The sequence below is a fragment of the Falco peregrinus genome, chromosome Z, assembly GCF_023634155.1.
Source record: "Falco peregrinus isolate bFalPer1 chromosome Z, bFalPer1.pri, whole genome shotgun sequence".
Taxonomy (NCBI): domain Eukaryota; kingdom Metazoa; phylum Chordata; class Aves; order Falconiformes; family Falconidae; genus Falco; species Falco peregrinus.
In genome coordinates this window covers 61,349,597-61,377,339 of record NC_073739.1, presented here as the reverse complement: position 1 = coordinate 61,377,339, position 27,743 = coordinate 61,349,597, and the positions used below count along the sequence as shown (strand labels likewise).

Below are 27,743 nucleotides of genomic sequence, written 5' to 3'. Positions count from 1 at the left end.
GTCCTTTTAAACTCTTGCTCCTGATTTTGATGATGGCTTACTGCAGTAGCTAATATTATAAGCTAGGCCTTAGCGAAGGCAGCTAACCCGCATGAACTGTGTTGATGAGCTAGTCGTTATTGATCTGACTGTAGCTCAGGTTCTCTTCCAGAGTTCAGACTTTTCATGGAATAAAGTCTTTGTTTGCAAAACTAATTCAAAATATATTTTTTATAAATATCCTATTCCTATATCCTAGGACTATCTGGAAAGACATATGACAAAGAACAAATAGGCAGGCAGGGGATTATGCAGTCATCTATTTTCTTTAACCAAGATTAACTTAATTTTTTTTGTTTCCTAAAGACTAGGCCTCTGCATTTCATTTGTAGTGGCTGTTTGTGTAAGAAGTGATTTATTCAAGATCAGTTCTAAGCTGTCAGAACAGCTCAGGTTTGGAAAATGCAGATGAATTTTATAGGTTTCAGGAACCAGAAAGGGAAAAAAAAGGAAGTATTATATACTAATTGTTGAATTGACCCTTTCAAAAGTGTAAAAATCATTTCACAGGCATACAAATCTTAAGGACTGAGTTTTTAGTGCAGTATATTTTTAACTTTGCTTTTTGATTATTAGTATCTGTGTGGACTATTGTGACAAATGTAATTGCTATCTGTATGAAACTGCACAGAATTACTTTGGAAAAACTGCTGATTCATTTTCATTTTTTCAACTTCCATTATCCTTTTAAACTTAAAAAATGAAAATGTTCCATTTGAACTCGTAGAATGTGTACAAAATGTTCCAGGGAAAAAAAAACAAGAGCCAAGCATTTTCGGAAAGGGGATTATGCTGCAGAGGTGTGTTGTGATGAAAATTATGTACCTACCCTGTCCTCAGTGGATTTGCCTGTGAATTGTCCATAGTAGTTAAAGGAGCCACTACTGTGATTTCTTGGGGCGGATTTTAGTGTTCATTTTTGCCCTTTCAGAAAGCAAAAAGCCAGTTCTGCTCATGCAAGAACCGCCTATGTACATGCTATGATGAGGACACTCCTAGAAACATGGCATCTCCTTTGTTGTGTCTTTTTCTTACTCCACATCGGTTAGACCAGACTGAATGGGCCGGTGTTACCAATACAGGAAAATCAGATGGAGATTTTTCAGAGGAACTTGTAACAGACAATGAGGCTCATGATAGCAAAAAGCAGTTTTGTACGTTATGGAGGCCGTGGGTACCATTTTATGGACTGTTTCTGCAAATGTCGTGGTTTTCTTACAGGCACAGTGCCCCAGCATTGGTGCAACTCATGTAGTGTATGGCAGTATTTGTGGCAAGTTGCTGTCTTTACCTGCTGGTCAGATTGAAAATAAATCGTTTTGATATTTTTTTTAATGATCTGTTTTAAAAAACAAACAAACAAAAAAAAACAACTAGCAAAAAACCCAAAACCATCAAAACACACTCTTCTTCTCAACTTTCTCACTTGCACCTAATGGAGTTCCGTGGTCAGGCCTTGCTATTTTGGTTGTATGTAACCTAGAAAGGGGCAGGTATAGCCATAATTAATAGCTAAATATACCTCTGTTGCCCTTCTGAGGAAAAAGTGATGCTCACAAGTGTTGCAAAACTGCTTGTATCCTGAAGTGCAGTTACAAACTAAGAAGATAATATAGCTGTTAGATGTAGGCACATTAAATAATCCTTAGGGCCTGGTCAGAAATAGCAGAAAGGAACCAAGTGTGCCACTGATGAGACAATGCATCTTTCCATTGAAGCCTATGTTGACTTTTTATTGCAAATAAACTATACAAAAATATATAATTGTAGTTCATGCTGAGACAAGTTTAAAGGGATAATTTGCTTTGCTTGCAGCCCTGGTCGTTCTCCTGCCTGCTGTGACAATGAAATAATTATGATGAACCATGTCTACAAAGAAAGGTTCCCAAAGGTAATGAATTATATTTAAGATACTCAGTATCTAAATTGATAGGCTACATAGGTTTTAAGTAAGTGGTGTTTTTGTTATGGGAACTAATGATGCAACCCTGTAATGGCTTTCATAAAGCATTACAGAGCTCTTATTACAAAGATAAAATCACAATAAAGAAAATTTCTGCTGAGAACTGGACATTGATTTGGCAAAGCTGCTGAACTGGTTTTGAAATGAATCATGCTGGTAATCTATTCTGTTGATTGGAAACTGATGGTACATTCAGTTTCAGTAGGTGGGGTGTACTTGGGGTAAATGTATACTGCACTAGTAAACCAGAAATAGTTTCTGTTACTAAGTCTCATGCAGCCTCTGCTGATATACTTGAAAATTCCTTTCTTAAGTGGCATTTATTCCATTTCCCAAACACTTGTTATATACTTACTTTAATTGTGAAGGTCATTACACCGTTTGGGGGGTTTGACTGTGAGATACCAAATGAGGACACGTTGCTGTCATGTCCAGAGGCCTAAGACATGAATGAGTTCCTAGGTGCAGGTGTGTCGCTCAGAGTACTGTGCTCTTGGTTGCACCTAGGATTTTGATGACACCTGGAAAATAAAATAAGGTAAAGCTGACACTGTTGCAGAATAAATGCATAAAAATTAGAAGAAATGTCTTAGAAATATGGAGAGAGAATTTTTAGGATTTGCAGAGTCATTGAGCAGCAATCTGAAGTGTGGAATGACCCACTCATTTCAGTGTTTGAAGTAGGAACTAAGAAATGTGGGCTTACTTTTTAATAATAAAAATATATAAGCATTTGCAGTTTTGTGAGAACCAGATCATTGGTTCTGTAAAACACATGCATCTGGCAACCTGCAGACATATCTGGCAGGAGCTGTGAGCCTGTGGTGCTTTTAATCAGTCAATGTTCATTCATGCCCTGCCCAGAGAAACATAACCTGTATGAAAGAAAGGAGGATATTCTGTCTGTAGTGTCTGCAATTTCAGGAAAATGAAGTAGACCCCCATGAGTTGTCTTTTTTTTTTATTTTTATTGTTATTTAGACATGGACTTAAGTTGTACAGTGATGGGTGTTCCTTCAGTTCTGTTCAGTGTTCGTCACAAGATTAGAGCACAGATAATCACCGGGGCAGACAAGGGGGAGGATATGTGTAGTAGAACAGTAAGGTTGATGCTTTTCTTGACTGGTAATGTGGGGAGATGTCATCTGTCACTTTGTCTTTCTGTTTGCTTGCTTTTTTGCTTCCCTTATTTCACAGATTCCAGCTAAGTAACCTCTTAGGCAGTACACAAATGTTGCAAAACTGGAAAGAAGCTTTGAGGCTGTTAAGTTTCATGTAAAGCTGAGTGAATGTTTTGTGTATCTATTTGTCTATAGGCCACAGCTCAGATGGAAGAGAGGCTTCAGGAGATTATAACAAATTATTCTCCAGAGAATGTCCTTCCACTGGCAGATGGAGTGCTCAATTTTACCCATCATCAGATCACAGAACTGGCTCGAGATTGTCTGGATAAATCCCACCAGGGCCTCATCACATCACGATACTTCTTTGAATTACAGCAGAAATTAGACAAATTGCTACAGGAGGTATGAGCCATGAGACTACTGTTACGTTCGCTTGAAAATTTGTTTAAATCTGTTTGCTCTGTAAGTTGTTGACTTGAAATAATCGTGACTGTTTGTTCACTTGTCAGTGTTGTTCATAGCAGTTTTAGTCTACATAATGACCACTACAAAGGCTATAAGGGATCCTAGTATAGTTGCCTGGAATAGATGGGTTGTAAAGATTCCAGAAACAGCATTTTGTCTTTCAGTGCAAGTTATAAATCGCTTACAGAATGGTGTGCATAAGCCTAAATGACGAGGCTTGCTATTCCTTTTACTATGAATAAATGAGGAAACGTATCCTTTCCGCTTTATCAACATAACTAATTGCCTGCTGTGTTGAGAAAGCAGACAGCAACCCTTAGCTTTCCATTAGCTAGAGGTTATTTAAATATTTATAATATTCTTTTCATAATTAAACTGCTTATTAACAGAAATAATGTAGTTTCTAAGTATTGAAACTTCTGTAGAATAATCAGCTAAATAATTAAGAACTTGGAGCTCAACAGAACAAATGCGCTATGACATAAGTCACTGCAGTTCATTAATTTATTATTTTTTAAACAAAAGTACGGCATGTGATACAATCATTTGTTTGTGTGGAATTTGATAGCACTTTATGGACCATGTTAATGGGATAGACCAGCAGATACGATACTGACTTGAAATTTTCCAGCTGAGATGCTCAGGTACCATGCCTGTCTCAGTTTATGTCTGTGCTTTCTTTTATGTGCAGGAGCAGTTGCTAAAGGATTTGGTTGATTTTTTTTTTTTTTTTCCCCTATGCTGCTTTTTTTGTTAACTTTTATTCAGTAAATAGCTTTTCTGCAACTGCTGTGTTTTGAACATTTTCATAAAGTAATGCAAAACTTAAGGCATCAGTGATAGGTTTCTCAGTTATTGAAACCCTTTTTTTTTTAAACAGAGAAAATACATAGAGCTTGCTTACTAATCAAAAGGAAGTTTGAACTAGTGACCTTCTTGTGAAATACTCACATTTTTATGATGCCAAAGTGCAGGCAGAGTTGCCCAGTGGACTGGAGATACCTGACTGAATTATGTGATGTTAGTGATATAATGTCAAAGTACAAGGAAACATGTCTAAGCGAAGATTTACTGAACTTACTGTTAATGCTGTTGTTTGCTGTTAATAATATATTCCTTAAAATGGCTACACAGTAGAGTATAGAGTACATGTTCACTCATTCGCTTAACAGTTTCCTCTGCAAAACCCATTAAAAAACAACACGCTAGCAAGTTCTTCTCCAATCTGCATATAGAGCAGTGCATTATTAAAAACACATCAAAACACTCCTTCTTTTGTCACATTCTGTGATGCTAATTCCTTATTATGTAAAAATTTCCTATTCTGCAAAAACATAACACCTTAAAATGTTCAGATTTAATTTTTGAATCAACTGCATAATACCTGTTAATAGCATAATATGATAGTAAGAAAGCTTTCTCTCTGCACAACTCGGTTATGGGCATTCAGCTGTGATTTGTTTGTTGTCAATTCCCAGCTGCAATGTTCAGTGGAAAGCTACATCTCTTACTGCTACTTGGCATGTTGTGATTACTTTGCATAACCCGGGAAGGACTCCCTTGAGGTTTCGGCAGCTTGGTTCACACAGCATTCTTATAATTCTAAGGTCAAGGTCAAGTGGACCTGAATGCTTTCCCTGCTTCATCCCTTTTAAATGTAACATGTATTGAGTCTTTTTTCATATACCCACCTGAGTGTCCACAAAACTGTACAAAATTGCTTTAAATTTTGCTGGTTATTAAAACAGGGAGTTGTTCGGTTTACAAAAGAGTTTTCTTTGGACTTGGTTGAGAGCATGCAGAACACAAATGCTTGTATCCAGTTAAGGTTCTTCTGAAACTTGTTGCAGAGTGCTAGATGATATTTGTGCCTTTTTTCCTTCTTTAAACTTAACAGATTAATTCTTCTGGGATACTTGGTGGGTTTTAAAATTGTAGTGCTTATATTAAGAGCAATATGTCACTTCATATTTTCATGTGTTTCTTTAACTTCAAAAAACAGAAGATACATATTAGATGAAAAGTATTTGTCCATGCTAATCACTTTGTAAATGTTAGTTTTATAATTTTCTTTGTCGGTTTGAATAAGCAAGAGACGATGAAAAGCATAGGTCTATAGTTTCTATTATTCAGAACAAAGAAATGCTTTAATATTTGAGGGAAGGGCTATTAGTTTATTATAATCAGAAGGAGAATGAAACGGTTTCTTTGCATTCATTAGCATCCTTAAATTATATAATTTGTTCTTAGAGGGGAACATTTGAAAGAAATTTGAAATGTAGTTGAGATTTGTGAGAATATTAGCAAACCTTCTAAAACTATTTTTTCTGTATGTATTCTTTTATAGCATTTCTCCCATTGCTGTAGTCTTTGTAGAACTCAGTTTTTCATTGTTGTCTTTTCTGCTTGTACTGTTATATACAAAACTCTATTTGCAGAGAGTTTCCATACATATGTCATTGTCATTTTAGTATGACGTGACCATAAGAAGTCAGTATAAATTTGGCATGGATATTGCTTATGTTTATTAATACTTAGGTCAGTTTTCATTTAATCCTAAACTTACTAACAAATTGAGACACAATGTAGAGAAATGTTGTATTGAAATGTAATCCATTTTGCAAAACTGATGTTAATAATACTGTGTAGGTTTAAAAAAAAGCAAAAAAACCATAGTAAGTATCATGTCCATTGTAGGCACTTCTGTTTTGCTGTTACAGTGTTAGAATTGTACAAATAGGATTACTTCAATTTAAGTTAGTCTTGCTCAAATCCTTGTTATTTCTGTTGGAATCTTGAAATTGACTCAAATACATGCTTCAAACTCTCAAAGGTGTCCCAAATACCTCATGTACTTTCCTGAGTAGTGCATCAAATGTGATTTGTATTATTTTCACTTTATTTTTATCTTCTAGGCTCAAGAGCGATCAGAGAGTGGAGAAATGGCATTTATTAAGCAACTTGTCCGAAAAATCCTGATAGTTATTGCTCGTCCTGCTCGTTTACTGGAATGCCTGGTAAGATTGGCTTACTATAAGTAGGTTTTTTACTTGTTGGTGTAGGAAGGTTTCTGGCTTGATATTCAGTGCCCTTTACAATCATTTTTTGAAGCACACCAAGCAGTGGGGTGGGCCTTCATTGTTGTTGGGATCCATTCTTTTATTTTAGGAACATGGAACTGGCAGGGGCCTCCTGCAGTTGTGTTTGGCTCCTTGCTGTTGCAAATGCTATGTTACAGAATCCTTTTCATCAGCTGAGGAAGCTCCAGTTTGAAACCACTAGGGTTTTTCTGGGTTTTTTTGTTAGACTTTGCTATTCTTGGGAAGACTGAATCATAATTGCTTGGTGTTTTTCCAGTTGTTGTTGTTCTAAAGTTTCATAATATTTTTTCACCCAACAGCTACCAGAGCTATAAACAGCTTGCAGTCAGCTCTGCGGTACCTTGTGTGTGGGGAACACCAGCAGAGGGATTAGGGTATCTGGATATAAAGATAGTCAGAGGGGACCAGAAGGATCAGAAAAGTTAACTTATTTTTGCATGAGCATCGCACTGATGTTGCCAGGCTGGGCAGGCTGGTGCAAGGCCGTGTGGGCATGTTTCTGCTTTGCCTGCCCATGCTGTGGGAGCTGGGATGGCTCAGGTGTGAAAAGTTGCTCCTACGCACAGAGCCAACGTGCTTCAGTTATTCAGTGGGAGTAATAAACACTTGGAGAACACAGTGTACTCGGGAAGACAGCATAGACACCCAAATACCATGTAAGAGCCAGCCTGAGTCCAACAGGCCTGGCAGGCAGCCCAAGATGACTTTGTTGAGCCACTCAGCTTGCCAATACCAGGATCACAGTGTTGATGCTGCAGACAGCTATTTGAGGCTAGTGAGGCTTATGTGGGAGCCATTAACTTGCTGCTAGGCTCATGTTGTGCCTGAAAGTGTCCTAACTGCATTTGTGTGGCACTGAATCTGAGATAGTAAGTCCTTCAAACTTGATGTTGGCTCTGTGCTGTGTCTCTTTGTCTGTGGCACAGTTAATCCATAGCCTGGCTTGTTCAGCCATGGGCATTTTGAGAGCTGAATGTTTTGTTTTGGAAACACCATGTCTCAGTGTTCCCAGTTGCCGTTTATTCATCATTTGCAGTCAGAAGGAATCTAAAATAAGGTATGTGCTCTGAATCGGCATGAAAGAGATGTTTAAAAAAAAAGGCAGACTTTAGAGAAGAGGATGCCTTAGTATGTCCTGCCTCTGCCATTGAACCCAAACTTGCAATAGTCCTTTACCCTTAACCCTGAAATGTTCATTCCATATCTAGTGTGATCAACCCTGCTCCAATTCCAGGGTTCATATAATCTTTCCCCATGTCTTCACCCAATTTCTCATATGATGTCATCTTTTCCCTCTAGTCTGCATCCTTCTCTGTCAGTATGCATCCAAAAATGGCCAGATTCTGTGGGCCGACAGACTGAGGCTTCTTTATGATGCTTTGTTCTTCCTTTCCATGCTTGGTTCCTCTTTCTCACCTACACCTGCCCGCAGTATCATTGTCTTTTAGCATTTTAATTCAGGTTCTCTCCTGGTAACCTGTTTGCCCATTAGTTCATTCTCCCAAAATGCTAAGCTTTACAGCTAACTAGTCCAACTTTCTGCCCCTGGGATTTCATTCTAGGCTACACACTCTGCCTTATCACACTTCAAGCAGAGCTGTTGTGTATCCTGTCCCTCCTTTTGCTGGGCTTTTAGTTGAGAGTTTAGAGCAGCATTGCAGAGAAAGCCAGCATAGCTTCCTTAAAGTGTTCTTACTTGAGATGGGATCTTTAGGACATTTAAGCTGGGATTTAACAGCTGTGCACAGTATGTTTCTACAGAAGGAGGTAGCTTGAATAAATGTAGGCATACTGTCACAAAACATTTCTCATGCAAGAAGCTGTTAAGCCTACTCCAAAAACGTCACTGGAATCGTGTAATCTTACAGAAACAATACTGTTGTTTTTCCAGAACATCCCTCTAGAAATTTTTTAATAATACTGGCTGATGTTTTAGACTGTCTGTCTGAAATAGCTGTTCATTACAGGAAACTTCAGCCTCCCTAAGAAAGTTCATAGCATAATAGGAAATAAATTCAGCACTTTTGTCATGAGAAGTTTCAGGTACCATGCAGTAATGCTGTCAGTTTTTGGATGGTGATCTTGGCTCAAGTGTTCATGATATGTGAATTCCTATTTTTATTCACTTGGTAATCATATGAATAAAGCTTTTGCAGTTTTGTATGTGCCAAAAGCTATGGCCAGATACTGAAAGATGATTCACCATTTGTACATGGAAAATGGAACACAGAGATGGAAGTAAAGATAAGAAAATAAATTTGTTGCTTGTGCATGTGAATAAGTTTGTGTATATTTAGAGAGATGTATGTATATACGCATATGTATTCATATGATTATAAGTATGTTTTGAAATTGCATTGACTTACTAGCAAGTAGAGGAGAAGCTGTGTATCTGCCACTGCAGCAGGTAAACAGGTGATGATGTTTTCATGATGAAGGTAGTTAGGAAGTCTTGGCACACCTTATCACATTATTGTGTCCTTCAGTACTAAGGAGTAACATGTAAGAGATGCAGTTGGGGACAGCATGTCAGATGAGGAGACTAAGGCTAATACAGCATTTAATTACAGATTTTTAGTCAGTTTAGCAGCATCCTGAGACTTTGAGCTGAATAAGAGAATTCGGGCAGTTCAGTTGTGGGAAATCTTTTGGAGTAAGCGAGGGACGATACAAATTGTTTCATAACAAGATTGTTTCCACAAGACTGAAAATTCCAGAGACATTTCATTTCAGACACACTGCAACTCCTGGTAGCTGCAGCAGTTTAGATGCTTCCAAAATGAAACACGATACCTAATTTCTCAGGCTATCTTCCAGGTTGGGACATGGAGTTCCCAAGTCCTGGGTAGCCCGAGGAGCTAGGGCAGGAGCCCTGTGACCCAGCACACAAGCTAAAGCTTAACAGAGTTATGGCAGGCCCATGGAACAACCAGCAGGGAAGCTTAACTAGCTCAGCAGTGTGCCTGGCTTCCACAGATATTTTTGACAGAACTGACTTACTCCAGCAAATGTCTGTTTTGTTACATCAATGTTTCATGACTGACTGGCTGTCACTCTGTTAACCTGTTGTGATCTGTGGCTGGCATGAACATCTTGCAGAGTGTAAAAGCAGTGTGAGAGATGTTTTGGTGTGAATTCATACTGGTAGAAAAAAAAATCCAAACCTTTTAATAAACTTCCTTTCCTAAATTTGTTGCTTTCAATACTTTCCTATTTTTATCATCTATGAGGGTAGTAAAATAAATGTATTTCCAAGGGACCTGGGGGAGATAGGCAGGGGTTGAGTTTCTGGGGTTTTTATTCCTTTTTGAGGCTTGCCTTTTAGGCACAGTATAAATGATAGCTGTAATATAGTTGGTTCCCAAAGGAGGATGTTTCATTCGGAGATTCAGAACAGTCGGATCAATGAAGTTCAAATACTGTTTTCAGCAACTTACAATTTTCAGTTTAATTCTGAAGTTAGTGATTTTATTGAATTGTATTTTCCATGAAACATACTGCATATTAGCAATTAAAAATACTTCAAAATCTCATGTAGAGGTGAAGAGCAATGTATTTACATAGTTTATTTATTTCAGTAGTGCATTTTTATGTAGCTGCAGGAAGGTAAGTTTCCTGTATGTGAAATCTTAACACTGCTAGTTATAGGTCATTTCATTCTGAATATTATGGGAAGTTTTGAATGCAAAGAACTTACTATTCTTATAAAGTAGTGCTCTGAAATAATGTTGTGAAATTTCATGGCGTACAGCATGTTACATTATATAAGAATTGTAATACAGTAAAAGACTACTAGTAGTAGAATAGAGTTATGTTTTTTTAGTAAGGGAAATGTCAAATATTTGCAATAGAAGAAGCAAAGGAAGTGTTTTATATTAGGCTTTAAGACTTCAGTCTCTACAGAGAGATTGATGGTGGCTATTTTTCTTCTAGGAATTTGATCCTGAAGAGTTTTACTATCTTCTGGAAGCAGCTGAAGACCATGCTAAAGAGGGGCAAGGCATTAAAACGGACATCCCTCGATACATTATTAGCCAGCTGGGCTTAAATAAAGATCCTCTGGAAGGTAAGTGCATCTCCTTGTCCAGCTATAGGCTCCTACAGGCTTCCTTCTTAATGTTTTCAAGCATTCTGATAATCTGTGTACACCTGAAAAGGGTCAAAGCAAAGATGGTAGCAGAACAAGCATTCACTAACCCTGACAGTACTCTGACAAATTCAAAGCCGTTTAAAAAAAAGGCCATCTCATATTTTTCTTTTGTGAATATCATTCACAAATACACTGTGCCAATGATACTTGTAATCTTCTTCCAGCCTGGCAATGCAACTTCCTTAATTCAGCTCTAGCTGAAATTTACTGGTATGATTTGATGGCAACTGTTACCCAGCCATAGGTATAAATGAAACTGGGCTGAGCTGTTACTCACTGTTCAGTGCCTACAGGTTTGGGATGTTTTTGAATTACTTTGTGTATCATTTAAAAGGTTAGTTTGTATGTAGATCTGTGATCAAATAATTCAGGCCATCTGATTTGTGTTAATGCTTACCTGCCTCCTCACAAAAAGTGATATTCATAAGCAGTATAAATCACTGTGCATTGACTTCTTAAATGATCCGGGTTTGGTTTTAAATTGGCATCTCTATTTACAGGGACATTTCCTAAGCAAAACCAAAGGAATGGTACTATGGATTTATGCCCTGGTGTTAATTGTTTACAGAGAGAATTATTTGGAAACCCTGTATTCATTACTATAAAAAGCATAACATGAAGATTGTTACGAACATAAAACTCCTGAGAAAGCTTTAAAACCCTAGTATGCAGGTATAGAAAATGTTTAAATAGCAGAAGAACTGAATCTTTCAAAGCAAACAAACAAAACCCACCTCTGTAATACTGCTTATCCTGAAACATAAAATTGTATTTTCAGCTAAGCTGCTAAATTGTCTGTAGTGTTCATAAATGGTCATGCGAAGGATTTTACTTCCTCTGCAGAGAAAAGCAACCTACTTCTTTAGACCTTACTTTACTTACCTTCTTTGTTTGCTGCCTTAGCTGTAGTGTCCTTTCTTTGAGTGAAATGATGCATGCATTACTCAGAGATAATGCTAGATAAATTTATACTGTACTGAAAGCAATACCACAACAGATTCATCACTTAGCAGAGACTGGTAGCTGCATTTCTGAAGAGTTCCCCAGGGAGAAATTTTTCTTCATGGTTTTTAAATTGCCATCTTTACCTTTTTGAATCATGAGTCTTCAGAAATGGTTTAAATCAATGAAAGAAAAAGGGCAGATGTTTAATGGTGTTTAGATGAGTTTTAAAAATCTCTTCAGGCATTACAAAATGGTTCCATAGCTCCCTGTTTTGAAAGCTGACTCTTGCTTCCATTCCATTATTACCTACTGCTTGCAAATAATACTTATTTCTCAGATAATGGTTATTTTGCAAAAGTTCTGTTTAAAAATGGCTCATTTTAATTTACTATTTATGAAAATAATTTCAGTTGTGAAGGCTGTCAAAATACATTATTCTAGCTGCTTGGTTCTCACTTGTACAATAAAGGTTTCATCACCACTTTCATTATAAAAACCCCATGTTCACAAACCTGTGACTTTTTCCAGGGAAATCCACTCCACTTTAGAGTTTGGCCTATATAATTTTAGCTTTGGCTGTCTTTGTTTTGGTTTTGTTTTTTTTTTAAGATCTGTTCTCAGATGTTTTTCTCTGTTTATTGACTGCATATTCAGAATTTTTAAAATTTTTTTAACGTCTGTTAACACTTCAAATATTTGTTTGTTTTCTGAAATTACATGTTTGTTATCCCTGATTCTTACACTTGACAAACATTGTTTTTTGGGTAGTAATTACAAAGGAGAGTTACTCCCTTAAATGTTTAGCTGTTCCAACAGAAAATTATCTGTGTGGTTAATGCGCTCTTAATGATTACGGTAAATGTACAGAATTTCACTTCTAATTGTCACTTCTCATTATATAGAAAAATCCAGTTTAGATATTATGTGTAAATTTTCCATCACTTTCTGTGTTCATAAATTCAGTTAACAGTCCTGAGATAAAAACACATCTCACAAATTCAGGTGGTTGTATGATCGCCAGCACATAATTATGATAAAATGTGCATCTTTGGCTGTGTGGAGTATATAATTAACTATGTATATGATTAAAGTAATACTAAGCTTCCCAGGGTCTTTTTAGACATCAGCTGTCCTGTTTAGCTTTCATTACGCAGATGAATTCTTCGTTACTGGGCCCCTGAAGAGAACAGGGTAGGCTTAGGAGCTCTGCAGCACAGGTTGATCCTGGCAGGGACAACCAGGTCAAGTTGTAGACTCCCAAAATCTTAGTGCCCCAGAAAAGTAGTCTGTGCTAGTGACTCCAGAAATTACAAGCGTCTAAGAAAATGGCTTTTAGCTTATTCTGTTAGGCACGTGAGCATTTCTGTGTAGAAGATGCAAAACATTTGGAGTCCATCTCTGTCTAAATGAGAAGCTTTTTCCTCTGACTGTGAAGGAGCCTAACAAGGATGGGTCCTACTATTAATCCCTCAGGGACCAAGATCCTCAGGAGTTTTAGTAGATCAGTACTCTCTTTCCCTTTTTTCCCAGTTAATCCCTTAATGCCCAGATCACACACTAATCTCAGAATTCCCATGTCTCAGCAGGGATAACAGTATCACTTTTCATTGCTTCATGGCTGTTCGAATTCTTCAGTGGAAGATTACATAGGCTTTGAATAGCAGGTCTTCATTTTCTGGGTGGGATTTTATTATATATACTTGAAGGTACCCTAAAAGTTACTTGGCAGGTAATACAGGTATGACAGCATGCTTATTAAGTATTCCAGAAAAGTGTCACTTCTCAGGTTTTCTGTACTATATTTAGTTTTGTGCTTGCTACGGTTTACAATGACATGTCTGATCTTTGTTTCCAGAAATTGCTCAGCTAGCTAGCTGTGACAGTGGGACAGCAGAAACTCTGGAAGTGGATGAATCAATAAATGTAAGTTTTCCTGTTAATATTACTGTTTTTGCTGAATCTGAGCAGAAAAAAAACCAAAACATGTTGTGGTTGCCCTGGCCCATTTTTTCTCCTGGTATGTGTAAACAGACTGAATAGAAAAGTAGTTGATCCTCCAACTAACCATGGTGCTCAGCAGACAGAAGACTCACAAAAAATATTAGAAAAAAACTTTCTACCTATTCTCCTAGATGTTGCAGTGTCTTTAGCTTCCACTTCCACAAAATCAGTGTTCATCATGTGGCGGTTGTTTTACCACAAAACCTCGCTACTGCTTCCTTTATTTCTGTTTAATTAATGTACTGATTTTTCTTTTAGAAGGACTCTTAAACAATTTCATTAAAAATATTTTAAACAGATTTTAAAATAGTTCATTTATGAAGGCAGCTAATGATCAAATTGAGACTCTGAACAGATCCATTGAGGAGGCAAAGAAGAAATGAGCAAGTTAGCAGATAGCCTCTATTCAGAAAGTTAATTTGCAATCTGGAAGATCATTTGATCTACTTCTGAAACTATGTTTGAAAAAAATTGTCTATAATAATGGGTATCTTACAGTAATATTTTGTTAGATGCTTGTTCAGGTGGGCAAAAAGAAAAAGGGTTTGGAGGAGTTGGTTGGGCTGAGTATTGTGGGCTTAAGTGCTTTCAGTTTAAATTGTTGTTTTTAAAAGTTGGTTCTTAAACCTTAGTTTTCAGTCAACAGAATAATTGGAGTTCTAACAATTTAACATGGATTTTTTTCAGTGCAAGTGGATAGAAAAAGCTAATGTGTTTTTGGGGGATACATAGGCAATTCAGTGCTACTTTACAGGTATTTACAAATGTTAGTAGAGTTTAAAATACAGGCATCTCTTAAACTAGTTCCGATATACTACAGAAAAGACATCATCCTCTGGTACATGTCACACTGAGGTAATTTTGACTTTCCGACAAAATGCCATCTATAAAGACTTCCAGAGTTGTGAACATGAAGGGTGTTTATTACACTGCTGCTTTTGTTCATCTACATTTGAAATACTGTATTAGAACTGAGAAGTAGTTAATGGAAGGATACTGACAAACTGGAGAAAAGATGGAAAGAATAACTAGAAGACTTGATGAAAGCGCTTAGGAGAATCTAAGCTGCAAACTGGCTTACCAGTAGCTAAAAAATTACAATTGTAAAGTTATTTGTGTTGTGAAAATGCTGAAGAAACACAGGAAGGATAATGCAGTGTAGTAAAGAAACACAAGTAGGGGAGGTGATGAAAAAGTAAGAACAGTAAGGAAAAAAAAAGAACAATGTAGGGTGAATATTTGGAAACATTTTCTCAAAGTGTAGCTGTGGAATGAAGACACATAGGAATTGACAGGAAACACTACTTTCAAGCACAGGACCACTCAAAATCATCATAAATACGCAGTTAGGAAGAATCCGATACTGACAGACAAGTGAACTAAAGAATTTGATAAGTGTTCTCTGCTCCTGTGTAATTCATTAGATTAACATATTTATTAATCTTCTTGCACTGAATTTTCTTTAGCAAGCATTTAACTGAAAATGTTCCAACCAGGTCTGCTTTCAGCCTTAACTATTACCAGACTGCCTGGATAGGGATTGTAGAACTTGCAGATTTGGAAAATATCTTGAAAAGGATCTTGTGGGTTTGGAATAGTGAATTTGGAATTCCATGCCCTCATGATCCCCCCTGGACCCCAATTCTAGTTCACACTTATCTTCAAGATTGATTAAAAATTAAAGCCGGAAAAAAGGTTATGCAGTACTTGAGACAGCTCCATTTTGAAAATGTTCTGGCATACAAGTAGGTGAAAGTTACCTCTGAAATGGTAGAATTATTGCATTTTTATCTTCCATATTTTTCTCCTTGATTTTCTGTCTGTCTTCACAGTCTGTCTTGTTGTATCACAGTCTACCCTAACATTAGTTCAAAATATGCAAAAGTTTACTTGAATGGATGAGTGCTCATCTACATTTTGTTACTACCAGAGTCAGATATACTAAAATGGGGAAGGGCAGTGGCCAATAAGTGCCTGGTGGGATTCACAGAAGTCCATAACTCTGGATGTGAATTGCTGGCTTCATGCCTGTCTGCTCTTAACCTGTACATGCACATAAGCGGACAAATAGCTGTGGTGTAACATAACCTTTCAATGAAGAAGCAGCTTTGCTTCAGGAGTCCCTTTAGTCTTCGTGCTAGCTGTGTGGCTAACTGACCAGAGCTTTTAGCTGATTCATCAGGGTGTGACAGCCTGGTGATAATTGTTTTTTTATTTTTCCCTGATTTTGAAAAAAGTGCTGTATTAACTTTGGTCTTTCTCCTCTTTGAAGAGCTCTAATGCTTCACTGAAACTGCAGAGGAAACCTCGGGAAAGTGATTTTGAAACAATTAAGCTGATTAGTAATGGAGCTTATGGGTGAGTAATCCATGAGTGGAACAGCTCTTTTGCATATTATATTTTCTAACTTCCATTATTTCTTACTGCAGGGATGTTTATGTGAGGGAGTTTGTTTGCACTGCTGCTTTTATCATTCTGCTTTCCTGTTTTGTTGCTAGTATTTGAAAGTCACAAAAAAACTTTCTGGAAAGGCTGCTAGGCAATAATGAGTTACTCTTTGCTGCAGTAAATTATGATACTGAATATTGCATCATGAAGATTTTTCAGAAATTCAGAATGCTTACATTCATGTAATGTCAAAGATGAAATCGGGAGTAAATCAAAAGGCATTAAATCCACTTTTATAATACTGGAGATGGCCTGTGTTTATGCAGATGTGAAACAGGATAAACCTGCATCTACAGGGAGACAGATTGTTAAAAATTAGTGCTTACTTGACCTGAAAATACTGAGGAAGTAGAAACATATTTCCTTAAGTAGGGTAGCACTATTTTCTTTCTACTCCATGGGCATTCTTCTGTCCTCAAATTTTAACCAGTTAGCTTTTAAGGAATTACTGTTACTTGATTAGTTTCTGGGTACTTGGAAAGTGTTCAGCTCACTACCCAGTGGTATGAGTCAGCTAGAGATATTGTAGAAGATCAAGAGAAAATTATGTTAGCCCGGGCTGTAAATGAACATGAAATGTTTTCTGGGAGTGCTTGCAGGGATTGTGTCTACCAGCAGGCAGAAGTCTGTCTTTAGTCACCTCTTTGGATCAGATACTATCAGACCCTTGACTGGCTGCTCCTCTGCACTGAAGTGTATCGAGAAATGTGTCACTCTGCATAACCTGCAGGACCAGGAGGGGATGTATTGGTTCAGAAAAGGGGTTTCTGTCTTGAGATGAGGAGCCCATTGCCAAATGAGACCATATCACACAGCCTGGCAGCTGAGAGAGGTGTGCTGCTGTCCAGCACAGACCCCATCAGACTGGCTGTGCTCTGCACACCTCTGTGTGAGCTAGGAAGCAGCGGTGACCTGATAGGACGGAGCACTCTGATGAGACCTTGGACACAGAAGCAAGTGCACTTGCAGTCAGCCCCCTGGAGTTTTGCATGCCGTTTTGATGGCCTGAGGCTAAGGGGCACAGTAATACTCTGATCATATTTAGTTAGAGGTAACCCTGAGCTCTGGGACAGAAGGCATGTAGTACTGCCTAGTACTATTGGTCATGATAGCTTGTGCGGAGGCTATTGTGTCCAGACCTGCTTATACAACTCAGTGAAAAGCCTGAAGGAAATAGCATAATTTGCATTAAAGTTATGTAAACATCCAAATACAACTTCTCACTAGTCAGCCTCTGCACAATTCATTTTCTCAGAATTTCTCCCTAGGCAAACTCATTACTTAACATATGCCATTTTCTCCCAATTACCCCAGGATTTCAAAAGCCTTTCTTCCAGCAGTTAGCAGCAGCTGCTGCTCCCCTCCCTGGCTGTATCCCTTTCTGCTTCCCTTGGCAGATGCTTGGTCCCCTCCATTCCTCTTTTCAATTCCTACCTAATTTCCTCTTTGTCTTACTGGAGGAGGATAAGAAGAACCGTATGGGGTGGGTCCCTGTGGGAGGAAGAGGCATCTGAGTCACTAGACCTGCCCAGCTTCCCAGGAGTTTTAGGATGCTGAGGTGTGGGGAGAGGAGGGAGCAGTTGCAGAAGGGCATGCTGCAGCCAGCAGCACAAGGCTGGCTACCTACAGAGGCTCGGTAGACCTGTGGCTCTTGCCCCATAGGTGTTAAGAGTCAGAAGGAACCTTGATGAGCCATTAAGAAATACAGGTTGTAGACAACTGACGATTTGAAACCAGAGGCAAGTAAGGATCTGAAAAGCTGGAAAAGAAAGGGTGAAAATCCATGACTTTCTATGGCACATACAATACAGGCAATGGGGATTTTTTTCCTTCATGTTGGTGGCGCGGAAGATCAATACTTACGAGATGCCTTTTTAACGCCAATAATATGTGAAATTGACAATATAAATGTCATCAAAATCGGATGCGACTCCAATACATTTGTGAGGAAAGGGAGAGCTGACAGAGAGTGAACAGACTGGGGTGTATCCAGATTCTGCATGAATCATTTTTGTCTTTAGCAAATGTCAGAACAGGGGTAGGCTGGTGGGATAATTAGAAGTGGAAATGGAAAATCTCATCAGTTTGGTAGAGTGCTATTACTTCCATACTTAGCAAACAATAACAAAGTAGGTTTTGTTGGTTTGGATTTTTGTTCAAAATGGTTACTGCTTCGAAGAAAAATCAAAAACAAAGGTAAGCCCCTTACTAATTAGTATAGAGGGAAAGGAGTGCAGTCAGTGAACTGTGAAACAATAAACTTTTGTAGGTATTTACTCACTGCTAGAAGTGATTTTACCACCTAGTCACGTCTTCCCAAGTACTGCAAGTTGAGGAGGCTTGTGCTCCTAAATTCTCTAGGGTATCACTTTTTCAAAACTGTCTGTGCTTGAAAATGTCCCCTGTGATATGTCAGGTAAGTGGGACCATAATATTGACAGACCATTTTTTGATCTTTATTGTGTGTGTTTTTTATGTTGGCACCAACATGATTGATAGTTAACTTACTCAAAAGTTAAAGTCAAGTTTAAAGGGGAAGATACCATGATAACCTAAATGCTTTTTTAATCCATCCACAAAATGGAGTGGAATAAAGCAATAATACCTGTGTCATCTGTGAATACAAAGCAGTAAACTGCCCCATAGGTATTTATTGCAGTTTATTTACAAGTACAAGCAGCTGAAATAGAAGTTACTGCTGTTATGCTACAAGGATATTTTTCCCCCTTCCATGTTTTTCAGGCCATTAATTTTTTTAAATAACCTGAACATGTGTGAATTCTGCCTTTGCTTCATTGATTTATTCTCAAAAATATGTCATTGGGCATATTTTATGCTCTGACGTATTAAAGATTCAGTATGCTATTGTTTTTTATTTATTTTGAGGCTATAATGGAGGTTTTAATTCTGAACCAGTTTTTTTGAAACAGAGCTATACATTCTGCTTTCTGATTTTGCTGTGGTGTTTTTGCCTTCATTAGTGAAATGGAAAGCTTTGACTGCTTGACAGGGTGATTGCTGGTCTTGGCATGCTGTAGCAGAGATTTGTCAGATATGTTAAACTTGATGAGTTTAAATATAAACTATTGGTTTTGTGAAGGTTTGAGTAAATGTCTTAGCAGTTCTGTGGTTTTAATTGATTGGGTAAACTAATTTGTAGTGCAATTAAATGACTATAGTAGATGAGGTGTATCAGGCTTTTGGGAATGGCTAGGAATATACAAGAAGTTAAACAAGCTGTGAATCAGTAAACGTGTAGGATGCTGGCCAAGTCATTAATGGTTTCACAAGCTGTCTATCTGACTTTTTTCAGCCAGCCAAAACTTTCCATACTTCCCAAATTTTAAACTGTTACTGCAGTCACAGCAACATTTTTTTTCCACGTTCCAGCTTGCAAGAAGTAGCAGGTAGTAGTAGGCCGTCTCTTCAAGTTGGCGTTGGCCTGGTTTCCTGAACAAGCTCAACAGAATAAAGATCACATTTGGTTTCAGGGAAGTGAGTGATACTAATTCAGTTGCTCTTCACTAATGTATAACACTTACCTGCCTAAAGCATACACATGATACCAGTTTTGTGCCTACCTGGAATGCTTTTACTTCCACAAAGGTGATAATGTCAATATGCACATGACATACTGGCTAATGGTGTTGCTTGGTAAATCTAAAAACTCTGACTCAGTATTGGCTTGAGCAGCTACTGCCCCTAACCTGTGAGTACTCATTCCTGTCCCTTCTCCACTCAGTTGACAGTACTTGCTCATGTGTATTTGCATTGGGAATAAGACAGAATAAACACCCCATCAGTCAGGTTAATTTATGATCAGCCTGGCAGCTGCCAGTTCAGAAATGGGAGGGGATAGGGGAAAGTGTGGTGGTGTAGGTTCACTTTACTAGTACCAGCTCTGAGCGGACTGCAGCTCTGATAAAGCAGTATGGCTTTCCTGCTTTTCTGTTCACTCCTGTGGGTGACTGCACTATGCGGAGCCAAGAGGCTTTGATGCCCAGGAGCCCATAGCATTAAAGAACAGTTTAGAAAGTGGAGGCTGGCAGTTTCTGTGCTGGGGATCCTATATATTCATAATTCCTTGTGGACTTACTCAAAATGATGAACTTGAACTCACGTGTTTTATTGCCCTCAAGTGGGCCTTCCTTCCCAGTACAGCACAGGACAAGCGCATTATCTTTCTTCTCTGGGTAATATATTTGTGAGGATTGAATATTGGCAGCTGATGCAATCCTCTTGGTGGTAGCGAAAGGTGGTTGTTACCGTGTTGAAGGTCTCAGATTCTGTCCTTCCTGAATGTGCAGCATGCTACAAATTGATGAGGCACTGAATTTCTGAAGTGTTTCTTTTGCAAATACAGAACAGGTTACCCATAGGAGATCCGGACAACAGCTTCATAATTTTGCATGTGTTTACTACTGTAAAGATAGCAGGTGGTGCTACTGTTAGGTATGGAGAGGTGGTTTTATCAGTCAAAATTTGTGCCATAATTTGAGCAACGAAGATGAGTACCAGCTGTGAGAGAAGGATCAGTCACTGTGTTCTCTGGTTCAGATGGTCAGTTTCTGATTTGTTTCTAGGCAGACTAGGAGAAGTCTGAAATACTGCTGAGGGGAAGCTTTGTATGTTGTCCCAGAAGACCAACACCACACTGGATGCTCGTGTTAGGAGTGCTGCAGTGCTTTAGGCAGCATTTCCCCATGCCCCCAAATAAATCTGATCAGGTCATGGACATTGCCCAACTAGGAGGTGGCACAGCGCTGCTTGTAAATTCTGATTCAAATAACTATACGTAAACTTTACTGTATTGCTGTTAACGTGAATCACAGCCTTGCAAAGTGGCTCCTCTTCACTGGAGGCACGGTCAGACATAATTCCAGGGTAGTACAGAATTTAACAGTCTTTTCTCAGGAAATTGCTTGTGCAAATGAAACATGGTTCCTGGTAAGCAGCTGTAACTTTTAAGCAGCAAGTACAGTACCTGTGTTTCCACAAGTAGTTCAAGGTCCTGTGACAAACTGTAGAGAATCAAGTCAAAGCAACTGACAGCTGTATTAGCCTCAAGCGCTGAATGTAGACTAGATTGTAAAATAGCTCTGAAAGTTGAAGTCACTGTAGAGCTGTGAACTAGGCCTGAAGCCTGTAGCTACTTTAGAGAAAAAACAGAATCTTGGTTCTAAGATTGGCGGGATAGATTGCATAATATTTAAGTTGGAGCAATTCAGGAACCCAGTTCAAAGTTTTACTGGTTTTTTGTTCATCTTAACACATGTGAACAGTTCTTATTTTAGAGATACCCTTTTTCAAGCTGATATTTATGCTGGAAGTGGAATAAGATAATGTTTGGACAGTGCCAAAGTTTATGAATTTTCTTAGTTTTCCTGAAAAGTAAACTTTTCTTGATGTTTTGTAATACAGCATCAGTAAAATACAGAACACTTTTGTACCTGTTGCGATCCGTACAGTGAAAACACAGGATGTTTTGGAAATCTCTTGTTGCCATGTTATGAGAACAGAAACGAGGGAGGGAGGAAAGAAAATTCTTTATTTGAAAACAAAGAAGGTTGCAGTAATGCCACTCTGATTGTGGCTTTGCAGGCAGACAGGGCATACCACTGCCTTTGAACGGATCAACAGGGCAATTGGATAGTCTGGATGTTCTTAGTACATTGCTTTTGGGGCAATCCTCAGATTTACAATTGTCTTTATACTATATTGAAAATCATGAGCAGCTTTAATGATCAAGACCACAAAACCAGGAGTGAGGTATTGGGCACTCTATAAAAAACACATACAAAACAAAGATAAAACTTCCACCTAGTGCTCCAGCTGTAGCATTCTGAAAAACAAAAGGGAGAGAAGTGGGAAGGCGGGCCTGTGGGGGGATAAAACAAGGTGCAGGTTCAGTGCCAGGATGAGGAGAATGTAACAAGTTGACAGCTTTGCGGAGAGTGAACAGAAAGAGATCACAATCTATGCAGTAAGTTGTTACACAATAACAGAAGCATGCTTCAAGGGTAGTAGACCAGGGTTCAAAATTACCCAAGACAAAGTTGTTACGTGCTAGAACTCATTGTGGCTGTTCCCATCATTTTACCTCAAAAGTTCACAGTCATGTCTCAGCAGAGGAATGCTTTACTCCTTTACTCCAAGCTTTTAATTTATAGGTTGAAGTCCCACTTTATGTGCAGAAACATGAAAGATTTCAGGGGTGACTTTTTTTCTTTTCTTTCTTTTTAATGTCTAGGCAATTTATACATCTTTATTTGACTGTTTCTCTGTAGGAAGATTTCATTTTTTTATGTAACATTTTGCTGACTTCAGCAAATTCTAATACACCCTTACGAATTGTGTGTGAGAATGCAGGTGTCACAGGCAGTTGCAGGCACAGCTGTTGCAGTGTACTTAGTTTACTGTACTGGTAGGTTGAGGAAATGGTATCACTGCTGTGAACTGGGAGCATCCTGGATGAAGAAAGGAGGGCTTCTGTAGGAATAACATGCTGCTGACTAGGGTATGGTTTTCTTTGTAAAGTCTAAATGCAGTTTGCTGGGGTTACTGTGATCAGGGGATATAATAGATCATTTAAAAGCACTTTATATAGCATGAACAGTGTATGCATGTGTAAACCTGAGAGAGACAATTGGGTTGCAGTTTTCTTGTGAGTCTGGGACACTTGAACTACCCGTTTTTTTCTGAGGAATTGTGGGTAACTGAATCCTAATGGAAAGATCTACAATTACCTGCCTGTGACTAAAACTGGAGAATGCAATTTAGAGACCTGGGGAAAACATAGCCATCATGTCCCAGATATTTACTGGTCTAGGTAGTCCTTAGAACTTACTGGTTCTTCATCTTTAAATATGGTAATATGATTCTGTAGATCCATATGATCTGCAGAGAGGATTTATTAAAATGCTGTAATTACATGCTCTGGTTAGTAGGTGTCTTTCAAGAGTTCATCTTGGCACACTGCCCAAAGTAAAGCTCTGACAAAGATCTGCATGCTGAGTTCTCAGGCATTCCTCAGTTCATTCATATAACTTCATGGGGGTTTTTGAAGGATTGTGGCTTCAGACACCTCTTTTACATGCCAGGATTGTGCAAGGGGGCTGACATGGGGAAAAGAATAGATGAAATTACAGCAGATTAAGAAGCTAAGATTGACTGACAGGAGATAGGAATAAAAGATAGAGGAATGTAAGGGAAGGAAAAGTGGAGGAAATGAGTTGTAATGAAGGGGGTGGAGAGAGAAGTGAGTATGAGGTGAGTGGTAGGAAGACGTGCAGGAGGACAAGAGGCCTGAAGCCAGCAGGGAGGAGTACTGGAGCTGAATAACTCGAAATTCTTTCAAGCTTGGGGCAGGAGGAGTGAGACCTGGTAGAAGGTGTGAAGGGTGGGTTTGGTTTTGTCTTGAGTTTTGCCCAAGATGGTTTTTCCCTACTTTCATAATGGTGTAATGTCTTTTACCTGCCATGTGCTCAGACAGGAACAAGGGATTACTGAAACCTTTTGGAATCAGTAAGAGAAACTTCCTTGTCTAGAAGTCTTTCTCCACAAAGGAAAGCAGAACCATGTTCATTTTTTCAGTGCCTGTAACTTCAGTAGCTGTGTATAGAAATAATAATGCAAGAATTGCTTTTTGTGTTTAAATAACTGTACGCTGGTAATTGGACCTCATGGGGATAACAAATTGAATTTAAAAACTACAAAATGGAGTCTCATTTTTCCCCCCACTATTTTCTTCTTTTAGTCCGTCCTTTCCGTAAACACTCACTACTGTGGTAATTATATACTGGAGACCCTACAAGCATTAAATGCTACGAAGTGGATTTCAAACAAGGCAGACATTTTCAGGATTTTCCTCAAGGAATTTGGAGAAATGCAGCAGTAATGTCCTGTGTTAGCATTTCAACGCAGGGTGATTCTTCCTGCTGAGCCCAGAAAGAAAGAAGGCTTGTCCACTTGAGTGGTGGTTTCTTTTCACTTCCCTCGCTGCCTTGACCTTACCTAACCAAGCTTACAGGAAACTTTGTAGTACCCAGTGCTACAGTGGAAATTCTGCATGTCAAGATACATGTTAATTCCACCTTAGTATGTGGTTAACACAGTGATCCTTGTTTTGGATTACCTGCTGGTGACCTACACCTGATATGGATCAATGCTGATGTTTGGGACTGAACAACAACAGAAGATGTTGTACCTGTCAATGAGGGAGCCACCCCATCAAACAACTTCAGAGCAACTTTCATGAGAAGCCTGTGATCCCCTGGATGGAGTCTGAGTCACAGTTATCTCACAGCTTACTTACCGAATAAGCATTTGTTGGAATGATATATAACACTGTGCCATAGCTGGGTTTTGTATATAATCTTTTGTTGATGGAAGCACCCCAAGTCTGCCTGAGCTGAGAGCACTTGCTGTATCTGTTGTTTGGGTTTAGTTTGTGTACTGATTTTTGTTGACTGAGACTCATCCTAGTTATTAAAGAAAATCAGGTTTGTAGCCAATTCTCTAACATGAAAGGTGGGTTAACTACACTAAATTAAACCCGTCTCTTTTTTTTAAAAAAGTATATGTATTCTGTAAATGATTTGTTTGTTAAAAAATTAAATTTTAAGTTTGAACTTTTTTCTTCTTCTCTCCCATTTGAACTTTAGTGCTGTGTATTTTGTGAGACACAAAGAAACCCGGCAAAGATTTGCCATGAAGAAAATTAATAAGCAGAATCTCATCCTTCGAAACCAGATCCAACAGGCCTTTGTCGAGCGTGACATCCTGACATTTGCAGAAAATCCGTTTGTTGTCAGCATGTATTGCTCCTTTGAAACAAGACGTCATTTATGCATGGTTATGGAATATGTAGAAGGTAAAGTGTCTGTTCTGTTTTATAGAGGTAGAAGAGAGTTTTTGTACACCAAGAAAGAAAAATAACCCATATGGTACTTGCATTAGAAGGGCCCCCTGTGTGTCCTCTGTACTCCGGCAATACAGATTAAGGATCTAAATCCAATAGCAAGGTGGCTTTTTTCCCCAATCATTATCTCCTAGTGAGAGCCTGTAAAACACTTGTGTTCCAGCTATAACGGGAAATAACTGCTCTTTGAAGGAGTTCCTTATAGGCTGTAATCATAAGTGTCCTATGGGGATTCAGAGTTCATGTAGAAATGCTGTTTGCTTTTCTGGAATTCAAATTTTCACTAGCACATGTTGGGGTATTTGTAATAGTTATTTTTATGGAGAAAGAGGGAAGAGGAAGCAATTTGAAAAGGTGCTGATGCTGAAGGAGAACAGCGAACAGAGGCAGTACAAGAAAAAATACTGAGACTCTGGTTTTGTGGGCATTTTTTTTGCATGCCCCCACCCACCCCCACCACCCTTTTTTTTTTTAAGCAGTAGCACAGACTTTATTGGTTTCCAGCTAAACCCTTGAACTGCTTGCTCCCAGCTGCATGTTGTGTTTCAGTACAGTAATTGGTGTGGTTACATGTCCAATTGAGTCATCTGACTGGAAAGCAGGCATTTATGACTACAGCTTGTGTCTCTTTCTGCAGCATATATGGATTGTTCTGATATACTTAAAAATTTATAGTGTCATCTGGAACGTTTCTCCTGTTCCCACAGGTGGAGACTGTGCTACTTTGATGAAGAATATGGGTCCCTTACCTGTAGACATGGCAAGGATGTACTTTGCAGAGACTGTTTTGGCCTTGGAATACCTTCACAATTATGGAATTGTACACAGGGATTTGAAACCAGACAAGTATGTATATAAAATATAACCAAAAGAGGACTTTGAAATTGTTAGATCAAATATGAAAGGTGTAAGCTTGCTTTGAATGTTTTTGAAATTTTTTTTTTATCATGGATGTTATGTAGATTCACAATTTCTGCACAATATTTGACTTTTCATTACCTGCAGTTACAGGAAGTGCATTTTTTCAAAAGAACTCTTTAAAATTTTCTGTCTTTGAAATGGAAGAGGCTATTAGGATAGCTAAAAAAAATGTGTGTACTCTTCTCACTGAAATGGAGGAAAATGGAAAGGGAAGGATCTTTAAAATTATGCTTAAAACATCCGAAGTATCTTTAACTTGCAGATAGTTGCATATATGAAGACAAGACTTACCAGGTTGGGAAATCTATGTTGCAAGGTTTTTTTTATTTTTTTTCAATATTTAGAAATATAATGTTGCTCCTATACCATAAACAGCATTACAGCAAGTAGTTGCAGTAAAAAGTATGGCTGTTGCAGCTCCATTAATCTTCTTCCTGTTTTCACATTTGAAAAATAAAAAAGGAAAAGAATTTAAGTCATGTCTGTTGGGTGACAATACCTTCAATGAGTAGTACCTCAGACCAGTATAGTATTAGTTACTAACTTAATGCCTGAGGGGTTTTTTCAGCTGAATGACCCAGCTTGCTACAGATAAAAAATGCTCATGACACTTCAAAAGCAGTATTAATTCTATTATAGGTCTTTTAGATGATGGTTTTCGGTTTTCTTCAAAGCATCTAGCATTCAGCTCTCAACACTTGTATGATTCTATAAGATTTGTGCAATTACATATGAAAAGCTTGTTTACATTTGATGATAACAAGTGTAAGACTGTCAGATTTTTTACCTGTTTATTTAGTACCTGGTGAAATTATTTTTTAAGCTGTCTTTATATTTTTGCAATGCTAATGAAAAATTTTCCTTCAAGTATAATAATAATACTAATGATAAGCGCGTAATATTGAATTATATCACAGTAACTTCACATCATTCTAATTTTCAGTTTATTGGTAACATCCATGGGCCATATAAAGCTTACAGACTTTGGCCTGTCAAAGGTGGGGCTAATGAGTTTGACTACCAATCTGTATGAAGGTCACATTGAGAAGGATGCCAGAGAATTCCTTGACAAACAAGTAAGATACGGCCTTTTGCATTTCTATATTGAGTGTTCAAACAAAGTGATGTTTTGCTAGCAGAATGTACCATGATACCATCATTACAGAACAGTATATGAATGCAACATAAACTGTTGTTATTCCTACACTGGTGTTCCGACTGTGTACGTCAGTTACTTTTACTGATGCCTTGCAGATTATTCTACACTTTTTTCTTTCTACGTTAGGATCTATTAGTAAGATGAACAATCTAATTGTGTGCAAGTGAATCTGTGAGAGAGACAAATGGGAAACTGTTTTTATAAGGAATTCAGAAGTCTCAGCAGAGTGCTTGTGGAGCTCATGATGCATTGTACAGCCAAGGGTGCTAAAATCCTTGCTATGGCCCATTTCCCTTTAAGCATGCCTCATTACTATTGCTCACAATCTGTTCACTGTAAAACTTCAGAAAAAAAACATCACAACTTTCATATAAAGAAAAGGATGTATTTAAGTTAAATAAAATATTTGCCATGATGGACTGCAGTGTGTGAAACACACTGTTCTTTGCATGACAGATACACAAATGTTGATTATGATGCCTCTAAATGTAGCTAGGTCATTCTAAA

General features: G+C 38.2%; 1 protein-coding gene across 5 annotated transcripts in view; it reads left to right on the top strand.

Moving 5' to 3' along the window:
• MAST4 (microtubule associated serine/threonine kinase family member 4) overlaps nucleotides 1-27,743 on the top strand; it is a 274,327-nt gene that overhangs the window by 221,816 nt on the left and 24,768 nt on the right. For all 5 annotated transcript variants that reach the window (XM_055791201.1, XM_055791202.1, XM_055791200.1 and 2 more), the window contains 9 exons: nucleotides 1,855-1,930; nucleotides 3,319-3,528; nucleotides 6,507-6,608; nucleotides 10,626-10,758; nucleotides 13,643-13,710; nucleotides 16,061-16,146; nucleotides 24,900-25,108; nucleotides 25,864-26,002; nucleotides 27,021-27,153. In XM_055791201.1, coding sequence (XP_055647176.1) covers nucleotides 1,855-1,930; nucleotides 3,319-3,528; nucleotides 6,507-6,608; nucleotides 10,626-10,758; nucleotides 13,643-13,710; nucleotides 16,061-16,146; nucleotides 24,900-25,108; nucleotides 25,864-26,002; nucleotides 27,021-27,153 — 1,156 coding nt within the window. The remainder of the gene's footprint in view (nucleotides 1-1,854; nucleotides 1,931-3,318; nucleotides 3,529-6,506; nucleotides 6,609-10,625; nucleotides 10,759-13,642; nucleotides 13,711-16,060; nucleotides 16,147-24,899; nucleotides 25,109-25,863; nucleotides 26,003-27,020; nucleotides 27,154-27,743) is intronic.